This window comes from Mytilus edulis, chromosome 4, assembly GCF_963676685.1.
Source record: "Mytilus edulis chromosome 4, xbMytEdul2.2, whole genome shotgun sequence".
NCBI classification, from domain to species: domain Eukaryota; kingdom Metazoa; phylum Mollusca; class Bivalvia; order Mytilida; family Mytilidae; genus Mytilus; species Mytilus edulis.
In genome coordinates, this window is record NC_092347.1 from 68,609,587 (window position 1) to 68,630,019 (window position 20,433).

General features: G+C 32.5%; 1 protein-coding gene across 1 annotated transcript; it reads right to left on the minus strand.

Moving 5' to 3' along the window:
• Positions 1–1,434: 1,434 nt before the first annotated feature.
• LOC139520322 (DENN domain-containing protein 10-like) lies at positions 1,435–12,550 on the minus strand. The gene is made up of 8 exons (XM_071312859.1): positions 12,481–12,550; positions 11,972–12,168; positions 9,893–10,121; positions 8,128–8,245; positions 7,330–7,470; positions 6,660–6,727; positions 4,799–4,893; positions 1,435–2,639 (listed from the first exon to the last, which is right to left on the minus strand). The coding sequence occupies exons 1-8, from the start codon at positions 12,527–12,529 to the stop codon at positions 2,466–2,468; spliced, it is 1,071 nt and encodes a 356-aa protein (XP_071168960.1). The 5' UTR covers positions 12,530–12,550; the 3' UTR covers positions 1,435–2,465.
• Between the last annotated feature and the right edge of the window lie 7,883 nt (positions 12,551–20,433).

Sequence of the window (20,433 nt, forward strand, 5' to 3'; positions counted from 1 at the left end):
ATTTTTATTTATGTGAATAATTTGACTGAATGAGTATCGAAATATTAAAACATGCATTCATTATTGTATACTTGTACATTTTTGTTTAGGGGCCAACTGAAGCACACCTCTAGGTGCAGAAGTTTCTCACTGTATTGAAGACCAATTAGTGACCTTCAGCTGTTGTCTATTCTTAGGTCTGGTTGTTGTCTCTTTGACACATTCCCCATTTCCATTCTCAATTTTATTCCGATACATGATACATATGTAGGCAGCTTTGATTTCCCTAAATCGCAATAATTGATCTTTCATTTTGGTCCATTCCTCTAAATAGCAATGATAAATGCATGCAATAATTTCTGAATTTACAGTTATAAATACCCCTTATTTGTTATAGACCGTAAGTTGACATCTTGATGTTTTTGTTTTATTGGGTTGCTGTCTCATTGACTTATGAACAAATAATATGAATTATATGGTTCTTGAAATAAAAATGAAATTTCATTTTAATTGATGTTTGACCAACCTGGGTAAGTACCTAGCACAAAAACAACATAGTTTAGGTCAGTGATTATCTTTTGTTTCTCTATGGTTAGTAGGAAAGTTTTGTGTAAAAAGAGATGACATGATCAAGATGAAGAGTATTTAATCAAACCGTTGACACAGATATGTCGCCTTTCTGTTATTTTGATAATGCAATTGTTGAAAACTTTATATTGCAAATATTCAAAGTCAATGAACCATGACTGACGGTACATGGCTTCACATGGGTTCACCTTAAACTGATCTAATCACAAACTAATACATATTAACTAAGCTAAAGTATATGTCAATTGACCGTGACTGAGAAGCCAGGGCCAAATATTCTCCATGGAAATGAGATTTATTATACAATTGCTTACCAATTAACATTGGCCTACCACTAATGGTTCCCCTTGAACTGACCTAGTCACAAACTAATACATAATACATGTAAATTAAGCTAATGTATTAGTCAATAGAGACCAGGGCCAAATATTCTCCATTAAAATGAGATATGTCAATGCTTTTCCAACTACATACCAAATATCATTGACCTACCACTAGTAGTTCCCTGAAAACTGACCTAATCAACTAACACATGTAAACTAAGCAAAAGTTTCTAAGACAATAGACCACGACTGAGGGGGCAGGGCCAAATAAACTACACTGAAATAAAATGTGCCAACATTATACAAGTGGTTCACCATAAACTAGACATTATCACAAACTAATACAATGTGTTGACACTGCCACCACCGCTGATGCCGGAAACAGCTACCTATGTCTAGCTATTTGACTCCGTCAAGTGGAAACAAACAAATTGTTCAATTATTTAAGATTGCTTAATGACATATGTTCCACATTTATACTCTTTAATAAAATTAAAATATTTGTAGATATTTGAAGGAATAAATAAAATTAAATAACTCAAAATTAATTTAAAACGTGCAATTTTAATTTAATATTTTATGATGCATAATTTTAATTTTTCATAAAAGACACATGCATAAATAACATATATAAATAATGATATTTTTTTTTACATATTTACTTTTAACAATTTATATTAGTAATAATTTTTATAACAATAACATACATAAATTGAGGTGGTTAAATAATTTTATCTACAGATAATGCAATACAATGTTATTAAAGTATCTTGCATACAATAACGTTTTGATTCTATAGGCCAATGGTCTCAACTTGTAAAGAAGCTATATTTTCATTTTTTTTTTTTTGTTCTTAATTGTAATAAAAATACCTGTATGTGATACTTTCAGAGATAAATTGTGTAAAAATTTACTTAAATTTTCTTTTCTTTTTAATTTTTTTATCTTCTGCACAGATATATCCAATCTTGTAGTTTCAAAAGATAAAATATTTTGCAAAGATATTTGGATATCTTCTTCATATAACTTTGCTTTTAAACTGTGTAACAGTTCTTGAAAAAAAAAATCATATTAATTAGATTACATGATTTTTCGAAGAAAAACACTGCATTTTTGCTGTATATTTATCTTATTCAAAAAACAATTCATAGGTGATTTTTTTTCATTTAAAAATTAGTACAAATTAATAATCTTCCAACATAATAAAGTCAAATGACAATTTTAAAAAATTGGAGTCCATATACTTATTTCCAATTAGCTAATGATAAAATCAGTGGAAATATACATCTTTTCCAATAAATATCATTATAATGTCGCAAAAAATACTTTTTACGATAAAAAACCTTAAATCAGTATTGGAATATAAGGAAACATATTTCAAAATTCTAACTTTAATTTAGAATCAATCATACATAACATTCCATTCATTATAACAATCTTTTAAAAAGTAAAATACTTGTATACCTGGTAGTTGGAACAATATACACTACATTTGTATACACATGGAAGAGTGTTTATACATTTAGTATTTTAATAATTTTGACACCATTTGGGTATTTTGTTACCAAAAGCTATTCACATTTGCACCAGTCCTTCACAAGCTGCTAAACTGAAAAGAAAATTTTCCGTGGCTGGAGTCATCTTTCTTTCTCTTAATACTTCTATTGTTATGTATTGTTTATTATCTTCCCCTGTCACTGATAAGGATTTTAAGTTGTTGATTAATTCTCTGGTTTTGGAAGCTATTTCCTGAAATAAAAAAATGGAAAATCTGGAAATATACACCTTTATTTGAAAGAAATAACAAAAATTGCTGACAATATTAATCCTCTGTCAATCTAATATAATGGTAAGTACTTTGATTACAAATATTAAGGTTAAAGAAAACATAAAACCATGAAATTGATCATTTCGACATGTTCTACCAAAGTTTATCTTAGCAAGGGGAGGTAAGAGTATCCATTAAACTAATATACATGGTTACTTTTGTAGATAGATGTTTTTGTGTTCTGTTAAATTGTTCCTTTTAAAATTGTTACACGATGATGACTGCTGTACCCATATTTTGAATATTTTATTTATTATTGTCTGTTTAGTTAACGCATCATTGTAAATATAACAGAATTTGATGAGACTGTCATCAAAGGGAGAGGTTTAGCACTATACAACCAGGTTTAATCCACCATTTTCTACATTTGAAAATGCCTGTACCAAGTCAGGAATATGACAGTTCTTGTCCATTCGTTTCTGATGTGTTTTGTTATTTGATTTTGCCATGTGATTATGGACTTTCCAATTAGATTTTCCTCTCAGTTCTGTATTTTTGTGATTTTACTTTTTGCTTGCATTCTTTTTGTATTCAGAATTTTATGCTACTGGTTATCATTTCCAATTCTTGACAATTATTAATTTTGTTTATTTACCTTTCATTCAATTCTTTTAATATTTTTCTCATTTTCTAAGACTTCACTTATCTTTGCTCCATATTTCTTCTTGTGGTGGCTCGAGGGTTCAAAAATTTCAGCAAAATTTTAAACATTTTTTTTTTCATTACAAATTTTATTTATTATACTATTAGTCGTTACTTAATGATATGGAACAAAAATCAAGTTTTGGTCCCAGATGACTATTAAAATGTTTGTATCATTGAAAAGCTCTAAATTATCTCCCTTTGATCCAAAAATGCCATTTTTTGGCATTAAAATTGGGGTTTTTTTTTTAACTCATCAGTCACCTATATTTTTTATGCTTTTTTCAAATAACCTTTACTAACACTAAACAACTCTTTAATTTAAGCATTTTTGGTAATTTAGTTCTTTTTTTATTTCTTCTATTAGTTCAACAGAAAAAAGTACCTTAACAAAAATGCATGCTTCTTGCGCAGTCAGATTGTGAGCTTAAATGAACTTTGACCCCATTTTTTTACTTTTTTTCCTATAGAGTATATGATAAAGTTCATTAATAGAAAAAAATAGCAAAATCATATTAAAAAATAAACCGATTAATACCCTCGAGCCCCCTTAAGTTGTATAACATATGAAATTTCTACAGCAATCTAATTGAACTATAGATCCTGTGTCAAGGCTTAGCTTAAAAAAAAGGAACTGAAAATACCACATTCCTCTTCCTGTTCTGGAAATTATTACAAGAGCCAATGAAAGTTTTGCATACAAATTTTTGAAGGTTCGTATCATTATGAAAAAATGAAAGGATTCTGAAAGATCTTTAAAACAGAAAGTAACATGGAGCATTGTCAGATCAGTATAAGTGTAGCTAGAACAGTATTTAAATAAGATTGTTGCTTCCAATAAATCTTTTTTTCCTGTTAGAATAAGAATGAAATATCCCCTTGTCTACACAAACTAACAATCAAACAAATGCCAACTTGAATCTGCAAAACTGAACAAATATAGTATTGCATGAAAAGTAGGCTACCTTAACATAATTTTGCTTGCAGTATTCCTAATTGTTTTTGATACTGTTGATTTATCTTTATAAATGAGATGATAAAATTCTTCTTCATTTCATGGGTACCATTCAACCATAAATTAAAACGCTGTCGAAACAATTTCCCATGTTATAAACTTGAATGGTTGAGTTTGTAAAAACTATGATTTTAAGTAACATGAACCTGAACAGCTGGGGCAAATTTGGACACAATATTCAAGCTTGATACTGTCTGAATTTGGATTGTAATCAAATTTTTGAAATAATATAGGTTTCTGACACAAAATAAATGTGGTCCTAATATGCCCCCCTAATTCCTGCATGTTTGGGGCAATTACCCCCAAACTCAATCCCAGCATTCGCTTTGTTTCATGGAAACGTGTGGTCAGAGAGATTCATACACTTACAAGTTATTCCCCTACTGGAATTTTTTGCAAGACATTGTTCTTTTCTAAACCCACCTTAATTAGTTGTTCATCTGTAACATCTTCTTTTTCAGCACACTGTACCATAAACATAGCTGTATCTTTGTGTAGCTTTCCCATTGCAAATGATTCTGTAAAATATAAATTGACAAGTCAAGACCCACTGATCATACATTTAGTAATAAAATAAGGAGATGTGGTATGATTATGTAAATTCTGGGGTAAAGTCATCTTAACTTATATCTGGTTCACCTGAGCAATAAAGAAGATATCAGTCCCATAATATAACAAAATTCTTGGACATGTTTTGACCATATAATACAAGAAAGATGTACAGTTCTTTGGGAAAGTTTCTTCAAAAGAAAATTAGGTGCCCTTTTTGTCTATGAAGTGGTTTTTACAACAAAACAAAAGCTTTTATCACTAGGAATTGATCCATCATTTAAGGTGTAGGTATAAATTGAAAGGTTTCTCCCTTTCGAGGGGTTGTTCCCAATTTTTTGCAAAGATTTCTTCATAACGACAGTTTTCTTTTAGTCTAGACCATGGTAAATGAAAAAGTTGAGACGTATAATTACGCTTGAAACATATCGTGTCACACAAACAACTTTAAAGTACTCTTTAAAAAAAATCAATTATCTATAGCAAAGTCAAAGGATAAAGTTTTAAATCATCATACCAACAGTTTTCTTTTCTGGATTATTATTTAAAGAAGGAGAGGAGACGTCAAAGGCTTGCTTTGAACACGTGCGTCACAAAGTAGTTAATAAATGATCCTTTTGTGACATGTGAGGGACGCCATTTAACCATATCATTTTGTCAAACAATATAATCAACACCTTTAGTCCTTTGTTGTAGATATCACAAAATGCAATCAGCTGATTATTGATTTTCTGTCAAAATCTAAACGAGTTCAAGGTGAATTCCGAGTATATTGTCTGATGAGGTAAAACCCGAGAAACCCGAAAAAATGTAAATAAACAAGATGGCTGAAAATAAATCGTATATATATCTCTTTCGCCAAATTCTTTCGCCAATGACTTATTTTAATCGCCATAATAATTATTTTTTCGCAAATTGCGAAAATGGCGACCGTCAGCTGAAATCCTGATCAACTTCAATACATCCTTTGCATCGGAACTAAACACATTTATTCTAAAAACAGTTGTTGGCATGACACGGGTTATGTTCTTCTCATATATGTTATGATGGTATGATACTAAACCCCTAACGGGAAGGATTGTGCCTGATGTTCATATGATGAAATCATAATCTTTCAGTCAGTTTAGTTGAAGTCTGGAGCTGGCATGTCAGTTAACTGCTAGTAGTCTGTTGTTATTTATGTATTATTGTCATTTTGTTTATTTTCTTTGGTTACATCTTCTGATATCAGACTCGGATTTCTCTTGAACTGAATTTTAATGTGCGTATTGTTATGCGTTTACTTTACTACATTGGTTAGAGGTATAGGGGGAGGGTTGAGATCTCACAAACATGTTTAACCCCGCCGCATTTTTGCGCCTGTCCCAAGTCAGGAGCCTCTGGCCTTTGTTAGTCTTGTATTATTTTAATTTTAGTTTCTTGTGTACAATTTGGAAATTAGTATGGCGTTCATTATCACTGGACTAGTATATATTTGTTTAGGGGCCAGCTGAAGGACGCCTCCGGGTGCGGGAATTTCTCGCTACATTGAAGACCTGTTGGTGACCCTCTGCTGCTGTTTTTTATTTGGGCGGGTTGTTGTCTCTTTGACACATTCCCCATTTCCATTCTCAATTTTAAAACATGTCTCTGTAGTTTCATATGCAATTTAGATTGAATGGAAAAGGTTTTAATATTTTTTATGGTTTCATCAGGCTGTAAACAAAGTTTGTAAAATATGCATATATATATATACCTTTGGCATGAGTGGCTGTAGTTATCTGGCTGGTCGAAGGATTAACAAATATATCATATAAATCTGTTCTGAAAGCAAATAAATAATAAACTGTTAAAAACTTGATTTCTTATGGGAGCTTTATAACTATTCCATATGAAGGGGGGAAAAATCAAACTTTCTATTTTATAGTCTTTGAAATAGTCAATATTAATACATGAAAACTTCTGTTGGAGTTATCAGGTATACATTAATGAGACTGCAAACTAACAACACAAAACAATAAAGACTTTCAGCACAAAATATCAAAGTAAACAAGAGATAAAGTTAAGCCTTTAAAAATTGCTCATAATCTTGAAATTCATTTAGACTTTAAATTTGCTACCTATTCTGAACTCTCAAAGAAAATAAAAGCATTCAGTTTAGACTTCAAACAACCATTGATGACTTGGGATATGAACATAAACATGGAAGCAGGGTTAACATTGTACTTTAGGCTATTAATCTTACTCTGTTCACACAAAAAAAATTATATGATATCAGAGAATGCCCACAGTTATTTAAAGCAAAATCTAAGTATTTAAGAAATCATGCTTTGCTAAACTCTGTATTGACTTCAGGTTTAATGTTGCTCCACCAGCATATCTAAAATAATTATTTATCAACTATATATTATATATTATCAATTTACCTTCCCTCTATAGAAGCATCTGTAAAACCTGCTACAAAACTATTTTTCTGTGATAGATCTTCTAATTCTGTAGAATCAAGTTCTACATAAGGATAGGCTATATCCCAATTCTGTCTATGCCATACGAAGGTAGGCAAGGATCTAAAATGATAATGAAAAAAAAATGGTATACATATGTCCTTGTTTTGACCATGATTCATGATTTGATAAAAAAATAATATTACTACCTTGCAAAAACTAAAAATTAAAACATTTCCAAAAATCGAGGCAAGAAGCACAACCTAGAGACTAAATGATGAACAGTCACATAGATGTATTATAGATAATGGAAGATGTGGTATGATTGCCAATGAGACAACTCTTTGTCCAAGTCACAACATGTAAAAGTAAACCATAATAGGTCAAAGTACTGTCTTCAATACAGAGCATTGACTCACAACGAACAGCAAATATGCCCAAATAACAAATAAATAAGCTTTTCTTCAAAACAAACATTGATAAGCTATAGTGGTCCCCCATAAACTGACCCTATCACAAAATATACATGTAAACTAAAAGAATATGCAATGACAGAAAAAATTCACAATATGATTAACTCTTCATACCCAACTGTTTTGATTAAATAGGCCATTCTTGACGTCACAGAGACATACTGTATAGAACATTTTGTCTATTGTAGAAGACATTATGTTGACATCAGAAGAATTGTGAGGAATTATTTTTGTATTGCTTGGTTGCTGTCTCATTTATGAACACCTACATCTTCTTTTATTAATGTTATTTCTAATGAAATATTACCTAATAAACTGTAATAAATCTTCTAACTGGTTCTGAGGATAATAGACAGCTATTCTTTTCTTTAATAATAATGCTGTGTATATGAGTATTGTTTCTAATCCAAATGTGGTGACTATGTCTGTAAATCAAAAAAATTGTTATCAATATGTGATTACTCAAAAAATAAATATATCATAAATATAAAAAATTGAATTAGTCAAATAAAAAACACCAACCATAAATTCTGGAAAGGATAATGAAAAAAAATCAAAATTTACTAGTTGTAAAAAAGATATAATCATGTCTGTGTCAGTCATGTCAAGTTTCTTCAAAAAAATATGCAGCTACATAATTGTAAAAAGGTAACACTACTTTAAAGCTAATACATGTAGTAGATAAATCTCATGAAAAGAAGAAAGCTCTTTAGCTCATAAATGAAACCCTTGCACCAATTGTCAAGAGCAGAAATTAATACATAAGTATTACTACTATTTTCTATAAATTGTCCCATATACCATGATACATCCAACCATGTCCTGTCTTTTTCTCATTTATTGACATTGATAATTAATGTATGTATCCATATAAATTTGGTCACAGATTCAATAATACTGCGAGATCATGATTGATATTACCTGGTGAGAAGGTGGATGTACAAGGTGCACCAGTCGTTCTATGTTTAAGAAATTTAATAAAAGATACAATGTAAATACAAAAACTAAAAAATCTATCCTTCTAAACTTATCATACACTGAAATTGTATGATAAACAATTTCATCTTAATTATTGCAAAAATAATAGTATTTCCAAATGCTGATCTGAAATAGTATTTATTTGCAAGATCATCCTGTATAAAACATAGATATTACCAATGTTATTTCAACTGATTGGGGAGAGCTTACGTTTCAATTTGAATAAGGACAGCCTATTTAGAGATGTGTGCGATTAGGATGATTGCTTTTATAAATATTATTGATTTCTAATCACCTATCAGTGTCACTAAACGGATATACAAAAGAACCGAGTGTATGATATGGGACGAATAACTGGACACTTCATTGATGAGTTTATCCTAAAACTCCTGTCTATAGATGGACTGGTCTTTAATAAGCAAGCTGGTTAAACTATGCACAGTCAAGTGAAATAAATCAAGTAATACAAATGAGCTATCAAAATGTATATATATGCATGATCTGTCACGATCTTGAAATTGAAAGAGGGAGGTATATTGATATTAAAGCTGAAAACAGAAAGTGCAAGCTATGTAGGAACGCAGTTGAAGATGAACTACATTTTTTTTTTAAATGTCCTGTTCTAAAAGATACTAGATCTCAACATCTGTCTAATTTATATTCTAAATTCAAAATTTTCCAAGGTTATCTGATGAAATGAAATTTGTTTGAATTCTTTCATATGAAGATTCATTTGTTACTCTTAAAAAATATCAATGTAGTTTGAAAAGGTAGAGATTTTTTTTTATATATATGTAATATAATAGATCAGGAGTTGTCTCCCATAGACATAGGACTTTAAAATTATGTAATTTCTCCAGGTCACAGTGGCACCCAAAACAACTTTATGTTTTGTCAATAACATGGTTTATAATCATGTTACTTTTTGTGAATGTGTATTCATGTTTTTAGTTTAAATGTACTTTAATCATTCTAATAAGTCTAATCATTTACTGTTCTTTATTTTATAATTCATTTGATTGTATAGCTCAAATTTTGGGCACCATGATTGGTTAATAAAATTATCTTATCTTATCTTATCTTATGCACTATACCTTTTATTTTTGAATTGATAAAAGCTCTTTTTACATCAAAATCTCGAACAGAAAATCGACCATTTTCATCAGTTGCACATGATCCCCTTGTTAATACATGTAAGTATAACTCTAACATGGATGCTGGATTTCCTGTTTTTCTGTATTTCATGCATAAAATCTTACAGAGTACTTCATATTTTTCAGGATTGAAGTCTTTTGTTACCAGAACTAGTGAAAAATGTGTTACCTAAAAAACATGGTAAATTACAACTTTTAGTGTACAAGTAGCAAGTCCCACTCTGTTGCAAACTTGGCATGTATTATATTGATCATTTTAAAGAAGACTATATATTGTGATATCAATTAAAAGAGAATTTGAACTTTGAAATGTAATATTAATCTAAACTAAATCAAAGTTTATCAGAAAATCTTGAAACAGTAATTGATCAATTTGTAACTTGCTGCTGGACATACATTATCATCATTCTTGGAGATATTAAATATAAAACTATGATTGCCAATTGAGATCACTCTCTACCATAGACAAAATGAAGTAGAAGTAAACATCAGGAATCTGATGTTCAGTAGTTGTTGTTTGTTGATGTGGTTCATAAGTGTTTTTTGTTTCTGTTTTTTTTTTATAGATTAGACTGTTGGTTTTCCCATTTGAAGGGTTTTACACTAGCATTTTTTGGGGGACCTCTATTGCTTGCTGTTCAGTGTGAGCCAATGCTCTGTGTACCTTGACCTATAATGGTTTATTTTTATAAATTGTGACTTGGATGCAGAGTTGTCTCATTGGCACTCATACCCCATCTTCCTGTATCTATGTACATATGTCATCATATAGGCTTCAACAATGAGCAAATAAAATTGAGAAAGGAAATGGGGAATGTGTCAAAGTGACAACAACCCAACCATAGAGCAGACAACAGCCGAAGGCCACCAATGGGTCTTCAAGGTAGTGAGAAACTCCCGCACCCGTAGGCGTCCTTCAGCTGGCCCCTTAAAAAATATGTATACTAGTACAGTGATAATGGACATCATATTAAACTCTGAATTATACACAAGAAACTAAAATTAAAAGTCATACAAGACTAACAAAGGCCAGAGGCTCCTGACTTGGGACAGGCACAAAATTGCAGCGGGGTTAAACATGTTTATGAGATCTCAACCCTCCCCCTATACCTCTAGTCAATGTAGAAAGCCCATTAAAAGAGTATATTTATTGGTATATGGATTATATCATCAGTTCACAAGAAATAGCAAACTTTCTTCAAAATGAATTTAATGTATAGTAAAAATTAATAAGTTTTAACATGCATTGATTTTGGCAGTTCTTGAACAAATTGGTAGACTAATTATTCCTGTCTCAGGAAATGGTGCAAACAAATAATGGTATCAACATTTAAAATATGAATTTTTCTTATTGCAAAACCTATCTCATCTCAAGTTTCAAATCAATGAATTAATATTTTCATTACTAAAAAAAATTAGTCAGATTATAGATATATTTTGTATCATAAAAATCTGATTGATGAAATAAAGGTATAATTCCATCATGTAACACATTTAAATGGTTATATAATGCATATGTCATGTTCCTGGTATATACATGTAGATATAAGAAGATAAGGTATGATTCATGAGTGCCAATGAGACAACTCTCCATCCAAGTAACAATATGTAAAAGTAAACCATTAAAGGTCTTGAGCTGGTTTATAGTAGTAACTGATTGTAGTCATTTGTTCATTTATTTATCATTGTCATTTTGATTAGTTTCTTTTGTTACCTATTCTGACATTGTACTCAGACTTCTTTTAAACTAAGTACTGTGGATTCATTTAAATTTCGTGGGCACCAATTTTTCATTGATTAAGGCAAGGATTTGTATATACAAATCCTTGATTAAGGAAAACTTGTATTTCTGTGAATATTTGATTTTGTGGCTTTGCCAAAGTCTGCCTATATATAAAATTTGGAATTTGTTGGACATTGGAATTCGTGGTTCCAAGGTAACCACAAAATCCACAAAATTGGTATCCAACAAAATTTATAATAATGAATCCACAGTATACATGTATGTATACTACAAACTCTTGATAGACGATCCTCCTCTGTCACTTGATATGTCTTTATGTAATACCAATTTCTTCTCCATTGACTATATATAAAAGGAATTATCCCATCTGTAGTCATGGTCAACTGACTCTTCTGAAGAAAAAAGTTTCTTTCTTCTTCTGAAACATTTGGATAGGACCAGGTCCATAAAACATCTCCATTTGTGTCTCGTTCTAAAATAATAGTAATGCAGTAATGTAACAACATAAATCAAATAAATGATATCAAAAGCTTAACTTAAAGTCTGCATGTCAAACAACACATATTACATTAACTTTCCTTAAATCAAGATATCATACATTTTAAATAAACTTGGATTAAATAGCGATTTGTAGGTGTATAATTTGTATGATTTATGTGATGAATCTAAATCTTGAAAACAGTTTTTTTGCTAGTTCTGTTGGACATTATCTGCACATAAGTATTAGAAACTATAATCTGACTCAATTTAACTCGCTCCAAGTGAGAATTAAGCACTGTTTTACCAATTAGGCCAGCTGATTTACTGGAAATGAAATTCATGGGCGCAGACATTTTGTTAATCACGTGACATTCCCTGTCTCTAGTTTCGGAGTTAATATTTTTATGGTTTTTAGTTATAGGAAGAAAATCAGTAGAAATATGTAGTAACTCGCAAAGTAATATATTATTTTATTGCAAAGTTAAGTTATACATAGTATGGTATGGAAAAACTTGTTTTTCTTTTTCTGGCTACCATACTTTGCGGGGACGAATAAATGAATAACGGAGAAGAACTGTATAAATATACGGGTCTCACTAATTAGCGACAACAAGCGTTAAAAAGCGACAACAAGCGTCAAGAAGCGACAACAAGCGTCAACAAGCGACAAGAAGCGACAACAAGCGACAAGAAGACTATTCAGCGACAAGAAAACATTTTTTTTTATTAGATATAAAGAAATTTGTATTTAATGGTTTCTTTTAAAATATACGAGCAGATATGTCTTATTAAAATGGTTTATTATATAGATAGACGAAGAAATGAAACATTTGTGAGGAAGAAAGAGATTGTGAAGTTTATATTAGTATATTGGTAGATGAAGAAATTTAATATTTGTGAAGAAGAAAGAGATTGAGCTTCTTTTTTTTATTTTTAAATATGAAGAATATGTATAAGATAATGTATGTATCTGTTTTCATCAAAGTCAAAGTATGAATAAACGAATGGAGATATATATGGAGCGGGCATAATGGAATATAATATTTTGATTCATTTGCTTAATACTATGCTCTAAGTGTACTCTTGTTATGTCAATTCGATGCTTTATTTGTAGAACTCTCAGCCACGCTTTGCCATCTTTATTATTTAAGCGTGTTTCCAGACCACACGACGAGGACGTGGTTCTACCTTGGGGTCCATATATTTTTTTATTTTTTTTTAATTATTTTTAGTCATTATATAGTAATATGTACTTTCCTATCTAACATAATATTTATACATTTTGTACATGGTGGTCCCATTTTGATAAGCCGTAGATTTTTACCACTAAGGTTCACTGTATTTTTGCCCTTTTTGAAGTTGTAGTTTTAGCATTTTTAATACGTTTCCGTTGGCAAAGTTTACGTGCACATGCACTTGTTTTGGGGATTGTCAGCCAACCATCTGTTGAAGTGGTGGACTCTGGGATTTGTTGAGACTTGGACAGGGTTTCTTTCCTTAATAATCATGCTTTGTTCATTTAATATTTGTCTAGAAACCCTGTCTTCAACCAAAGAGGTCATCGCAGAATATGTATGGTTTGTCTCCCCAATAATTTGTGTTAGTGGTTCTTTTCTTAACAATATTTTCTCTACATTTACGCCATCCGTCAACAAATTTTTACTTGCATAAACTTCTAATCTACTAATAGAAAGATCATAGTCAAATTTATGATCTTTTGTATGACAACATTGTGTACATATGAAATCACAGCTTTTAGTCTGACTTAAGTTAATTTCTGGCATTTTTGGTGAAACCATGTTTCACATTTTTCACAAAACACACACATTCGAGTGCAGTTTTTTGAACAGTTACCACATGGGTGTGCCATTTTTATAGTGTAAGACTAATATTGCATGGTATAACTTCCCTTACTATTTCCTTTGCTCAAGAGGAAAACCCTTATCCCAAGGGATTCAGTTTGACACGGCGATGTGACAAAATAAGTGCGTTTCAATATCTACCCTTGCCCAAGGGGATATCATGAACGGACGTGTCCACTATAGTATAATTATAATACTTCTAATATGCATTTATCGAAGTTCGAGTCGTAACCTTTTTTTCCCTTGCCCAAAGGGTTCGTTTGATACCGCGCAGTATCAAAGACGTTCAAAGTAACTGATTTATTAATCAAAGGTAAACCGAGTTGCGTTTTAGGTTCTAGCAATTGCAAAGAGCACGTACTTTTGCGAGAATAATACTGAAATGCTGACAATTTACTTTATAATAAACATAAAAGTTGAATGGCTTCAGTCAGCTTGGTAGAGCAATGGAAATGCACACGCTATAAAATTGAAACAAAAACAAAAAAAAGGTCAACTTTCCTTTGAAGGATTTATTGAAACAAAAACATGAAATTTTATTTCCTTTCTAACAGTATATTTCATTGTTCTTGATAGGAACAATATTAGATGTGGCTTCACCCTAAGGTAATAACAGTACACACAATGTGGAACATCAAATGAGATGAACGAGTCGCGTGTCCCCTGTTTTATTGCTACAATAACATCCAATTAACACCTTCAACTTTGTACACGCGTCAGACTATACAATTACACGCGCCAGAATATACAATCATTGTAAATAGTGAACACCTGTTGAAAACTCAAGATTGTCATTAATTTCCTTTCATCTTCAATCAATAGGCATAAACATGATAAATATCGTTTAATAAGGCAATAAACAAATAAAAAGATGAAAACATTCACATTTCAGTTCTTTGTATTTCACAATTTGTGTCAATATTTTCAGGACAATGATGCACAAATAATTCATTTTGCGAGCTTAATATATATTGCACGAAAAGAGTTTTAAAAAACAAATTATAAGATAAATCATATGTTCTAAAACACAAGGAAAAGTAATCTCATAATACAATAATTAAACGTAATACTGGCTGTAATTCATAATAGATGATAAAATATTATGTAAATAATGTTTCATTTTTTTCTATCAATTTTAACTTTCTTGTCGCTAAAATTATTTTCTTTTGCATATTCTTTTAATATTTATTGCAATAATTAATTTTAATTTAAAAAAAATGTTTTCTTGTCGCTAAATAGTTTCTTGTCGCTTGTTGTCGCTAAAATAATTCTTGTTGTCGCTTCTTGTCGCTTGTTGACGCTTGTTGTCGCTAAAATTCTTGTTGTCGCTAATTAGTGAGACCGAAATATACGTATTCATGTGATGTCTTCTCTGACGTCCGCGCAATCAACATATAAAGTTTTTGGTGAATGCATTTAAACAAATTTTTTCTTTCAAACATTAATGAAAGTTAAATAGTGAAATGATAATTCTCCTCTAGCTCCAGTATGGATCAATTTAGTTAAAATAAGCTAAAAACATCGATGATGAAATGGGCGTCAAGTTGGTTACCTATTCCCTATTCCCTATTCGTTACCTATTCCCTATTCCCTATTCGTTGCCTATTCGTTACCTATTCCCTATTCCCTATTCGTTACCTATTCGTTACCTATTCCCTATTCCCTATTCGTTGCCTATTCGTTACCTATTCCCTATTCCCTATTCGTTACCTATTCGTTACCTATTCCCTTTTCCCTATTCGTTACCTATTCGTTACTTATTTGATTTTTAATATCCTTCCCCCTTTTTAATTATGGCATGGAATAGTTTAATATGGCTGCCGTTACCATGGAAACGGCACAATTGTGAAAAAAATGAGTTTTTGGTTTTTGGTGAACTGTTTGGATATGCTTCAACTCAGAATCATCATATTTTAAAACAATGTAGGTGCCCACTATATACAGGTGTTGGATGATTTTGGCGATCATTGGAACTACTATGTTGCCATGGAAACTACACCAAAATTTTCAAAATTCTAAAAATGCTCAAAACTTCATGAAACTTCACAGTAATGATGAGCAACATTGGAGTTGGAATTTCCAAAATAGGTCTTGTTACCATGGAAACAATGCAAAAAGGTCAAAAATTTCAAAAATAAGAATTTTCCGCAAACTGGATGAAACTTTACAGGAATGGTAACTGGCATAGGCAGAGTTGGATTTTGAAGTTAGAATTTTCAAAATGGCCGCCGTAACCATGGAAACAGCAAAAATATCAAAAATTCAAAATGTTCAAACTTAATGAAACTTTGCAAAAATGTTACTAGACATCTGTAGATGCTCTCTTTGACTTTGGAATTGTCAAAATGGCTGCCGCTCACCTGGTAATAGGGGGAAGGGGTGCTTTCCGTTATTGCTAGCAATTACAAATCTAGTTGTTAATAGTCTTACATATGGTAATAGTTCTGAATTGGTTGAGGTAAAATGATCTTTTTATGACTTATTTATATGTGTTTGTGCTCAACCGATCCTTTTACTTCATGTTCGATACGCATTTGTTCCTTACTTGTTTTTTTATACGTTCTACCTTTTAACTGCTTTATGTCCGTATGTTTGAAGATGGATCTTGGTTCGACGGGATGAAATCACCGTGTTAGCGCTTGCTAAAAAACGAAGATGTGGTATGATTGCCAATGAGACAACACTCCACATTAGACCAAAATGACACAGAAATTATCAACTATAGTTCACTGTACGGCCTTCAACAATGAGCATAGCCCAAACCGTGTAGTCACCTATAAAAGGCCCAGACATGACAACCTCATACAATTCAAACAACAAAACTGACGGCCGTATTTCATATACAAAAAAATAAACGGAAATATGTAACACAAAAACAAACGATAACTACTTAATTTCAGGCTCTTGTCTGGGACAGGCACATACTTACATAATGTGGTAGAGTTAAACATGTAAGCAGGGTGTACATCGTTTCGGAGCATGCTATTACCTTGTTTAATTCGTTCCATCACTCGCTTATAATTCGCTTATAATACGTGTATCTTACGTTGCACCTTTTAAAACATGATTTTCAATTGTTTTGTTGTCTCTGGTGGAAGATTTGGGCTCTTAGAGGTGATATAACTCTATAAGTGCATTTGTATCCGTTCCAGCGGTCGGATAATACCCTGTTAAATATTCGTTACTAATTCGCTTTTAAAAAGTTTGTTGTACGTTGCACCTTTTGGAAAAGGATTTCCAATTGTGTTCATATCTCTGGTGGTAATAATGTGTTCTTATAGATGAAATACCCCTATAAGCGCATATGTACTCGTTCCAGCGATCGGTTAATACCCTGTTACCTATTCGTTACCTATTCGTTACCTATTCACTTATAGTACGTTTGTTGTACGTTGCACCTTTTAGAAAAGGATTTTCAATTAAATTCATATCTCTGGTGGTAACAATGTGTTCTTAGAGATGAAATGACCCCATTAGAGCGCATGTACCCGTTCCAGCGCTCGGTAAATAACCTGTTACCTATTCGTTACTTATTCGCTTTTAATGCGCGGGGTATACGGTGCACCTTTAAATAAATCGTGTTTTAATTGTGTTCATGTCTGGTGGTAACAATGTGTTCTTAGAGATGAAATGACCCCATTAGAGCGCATGTACCCGTTTCAGCGCTCGGTAAATAACCTGTTACCTATTCGTTACTTATTCGCTTTTAATGCGCGGGGTATACGGTGCACCTTTAAATAAATCGTTTTTTAATTGTGTTCAGGTCTCTGGTGGTAAGAATGTGTTCTTAGAGATGAAATTACCCTATTAGCGCGCATGTACCCGTTCCAAAGCTCGGTTAATACCCTGTTACCTATTCGTTACCTATTCGTTACCTATTCGCTTATAATACATTTTTTTATACGTTGCACCTGTTAGAAAAGGATTTTCAATTATGTCCATGTCTCAGGTGGTAACAATGTGTTCTTAGAGATGAAATTACCCTATTAGTGCTCATGTACCCGTTCCAGTGCTCGGTAAATAATCTTGTTACCTATTCGTTACCTATTCGCTTTTAATGCGCGGGGTATACGCTGCAACTTGAAATAAATCGTGTTTTAATTGTGTTCATGTCTGGTGGTAACAATGTGTTCTTAGAGATGAAATGACCCCATTTGAGCGCATGTACCCGTTCCAGCGCTCGGTTAATACCCTGTTACCTATTCGTTACCTATTCGTTACCTATTCGCTTATAACACATTTTTTTATACGTTGCACCTGTTAGAAAAGGATTTTCAATTATATCCAGGTCTCAGACGGTAACAATGTGTTCTTAGAGATGAAATGACCCCATTAGCGCGCATATACCCGTTCCAGCGCTCGGTAAATAACCTGTTACCTATTCGTTACCTATTCGCTTTTAATGCGCGGGGTATACGGTGCACCTTGAAATAAATCGTTTTTTAATTGTGTTCATGTCTCTGGTGGTAAGAATGTGTTCTTAGAGATGAAATTACCCTATTAGCGCGCATGAACCCGTTCCAGCGCTCGGTTAATACCCTGTTACCTATTCGTTACCTATTCGTTACCTATTCGCTTATAATACATTTTTTTATACGTTGCACCTGTTAGAAAAGGATTTTCAATTATGTCCAGGTCTCAGACGGTAACAATGTGTTCTTAGAGATGAAATGACCCCATTAGAGCGCATGTACCCGTTCCAGCGCTCGGTAAATAACCTGTTACCTATTCGTTACCTATTCGCTTTTAATACGCGGGGTATACGCTGCAACTTGAAATAAATCGTGTTTTAATTGTGTTCATGTCTGGTGGTAACAATGTGTTCTTAGAGATGAAATGACCCCATTTGAGCGCATGTACCCGTTCCAGCGCTCGGTAAATAACCTGTTATTTATTCGTTACCTATTCGCTTTTAATGCGCAGGGTATACGCTGCAACTTGAAATAAATCGTGTTTTAATTGTGTTCATGTCTGGTGGTAACAATGTGTTCTTAGAGATGAATGACCCTATTAGAGCGCATGTACCCGTTCCAGCGCTCGGTAAATAACCTGTTACCTATTCGTTACTTATTCGCTTTTAATGCGCGGGGTATACTGTGCACCTTGAAATAAATCGTTTTTTAATTGTGTTCAGTTCTCTGGTGGTAAGAATGTGTTTTTAGAGATGAAATGACCCTATTAGCGCGCATGTACCCGTTCCAGCGCTCGGTTAATACCCTGTTACCTATTCGTTACCTATTCGTTACCTATTCGCTTATAATACATTTTTTTATACGTTTCACCTGTTAGAAAAGGATTTTCAATTATGTCCATGTCTCAGGTGGTAACAATGTGTTCTTAGAGATGAAATTACCCTATTAGTGCTCATGTACCCGTTCCAGTGCTCGGTAAATAATCTTGTTACCTATTCGTTACCTATTCGCTTTTAATGCGCGGGGTATACGCTGCAACTTGAAATAAATCGTGTTTTAATTGTGTTCAGGTCTCTGGTGGTAAGAATGTGTTCTTAGAGATTTAATTACCCTTTTAGCGCGCATGTACCCGTTCCAGCGCTCGGTTAATACCCTGTTACCTATTCGTTACCTATTCGTTACCTATTCGCTTATAATACATTTTTTTATACGTTTCACCTGTTAGAAAAGGATTGTCAATTATGTCCATGTCTCAGGTGGTAACAATGTGTTCTTAGAGATGAAATTACCCTATTAGCGCTCATGTACCCGTTCCAGTGCTCGGTAAATAATCTTGTTACCTATTCGTTACCTATTCGCTTTTAATGCGCGGGGTATACGCTGCAACTTGAAATAAATCGTGTTTTAATTGTGTTCATGTCTGGTGGTAACAATGTGTTCTTAGAGATGAAATGACCCCATTTGAGCGCATGTACCCGTTCCAGCGCTCGGTAAATAACATGTTACCTATTCGTTACTTATTCGCTTTTAATGCGCGGGGTATACGGTGCACCTTTAAATAAATCGTTTTTTAATTGTGTTCAGGTCTCTGGTGGTAAGAATGTGTTCTTAGAGATGAAATTACCCTATTAGCGCGCATGTACCCGTTCCAGTGCTCGGTTAATACCCTGTTACCTATTCGTTACCTATTCGTTACCTATTCGCTTATAACACATTTTTTTATACGTTGCACCTGTTAGAAAAGGATTTTCAATTATATCCAGGTCTCAGACGGTAACAATGTGTTCTTAGAGATGAAATGACCCCATTAGCGCGCATATACCCGTTCCAGCGCTCGGTAAATAACCTGTTACCTATTCGTTACCTATTCGCTTTTAATGCGCGGGGTATACGGTGCACCTTGAAATAAATCGTTTTTTAATTGTGTTCATGTCTCTGGTGGTAAGAATGTGTTCTTAGAGATGAAATTACCCTATTAGCGCG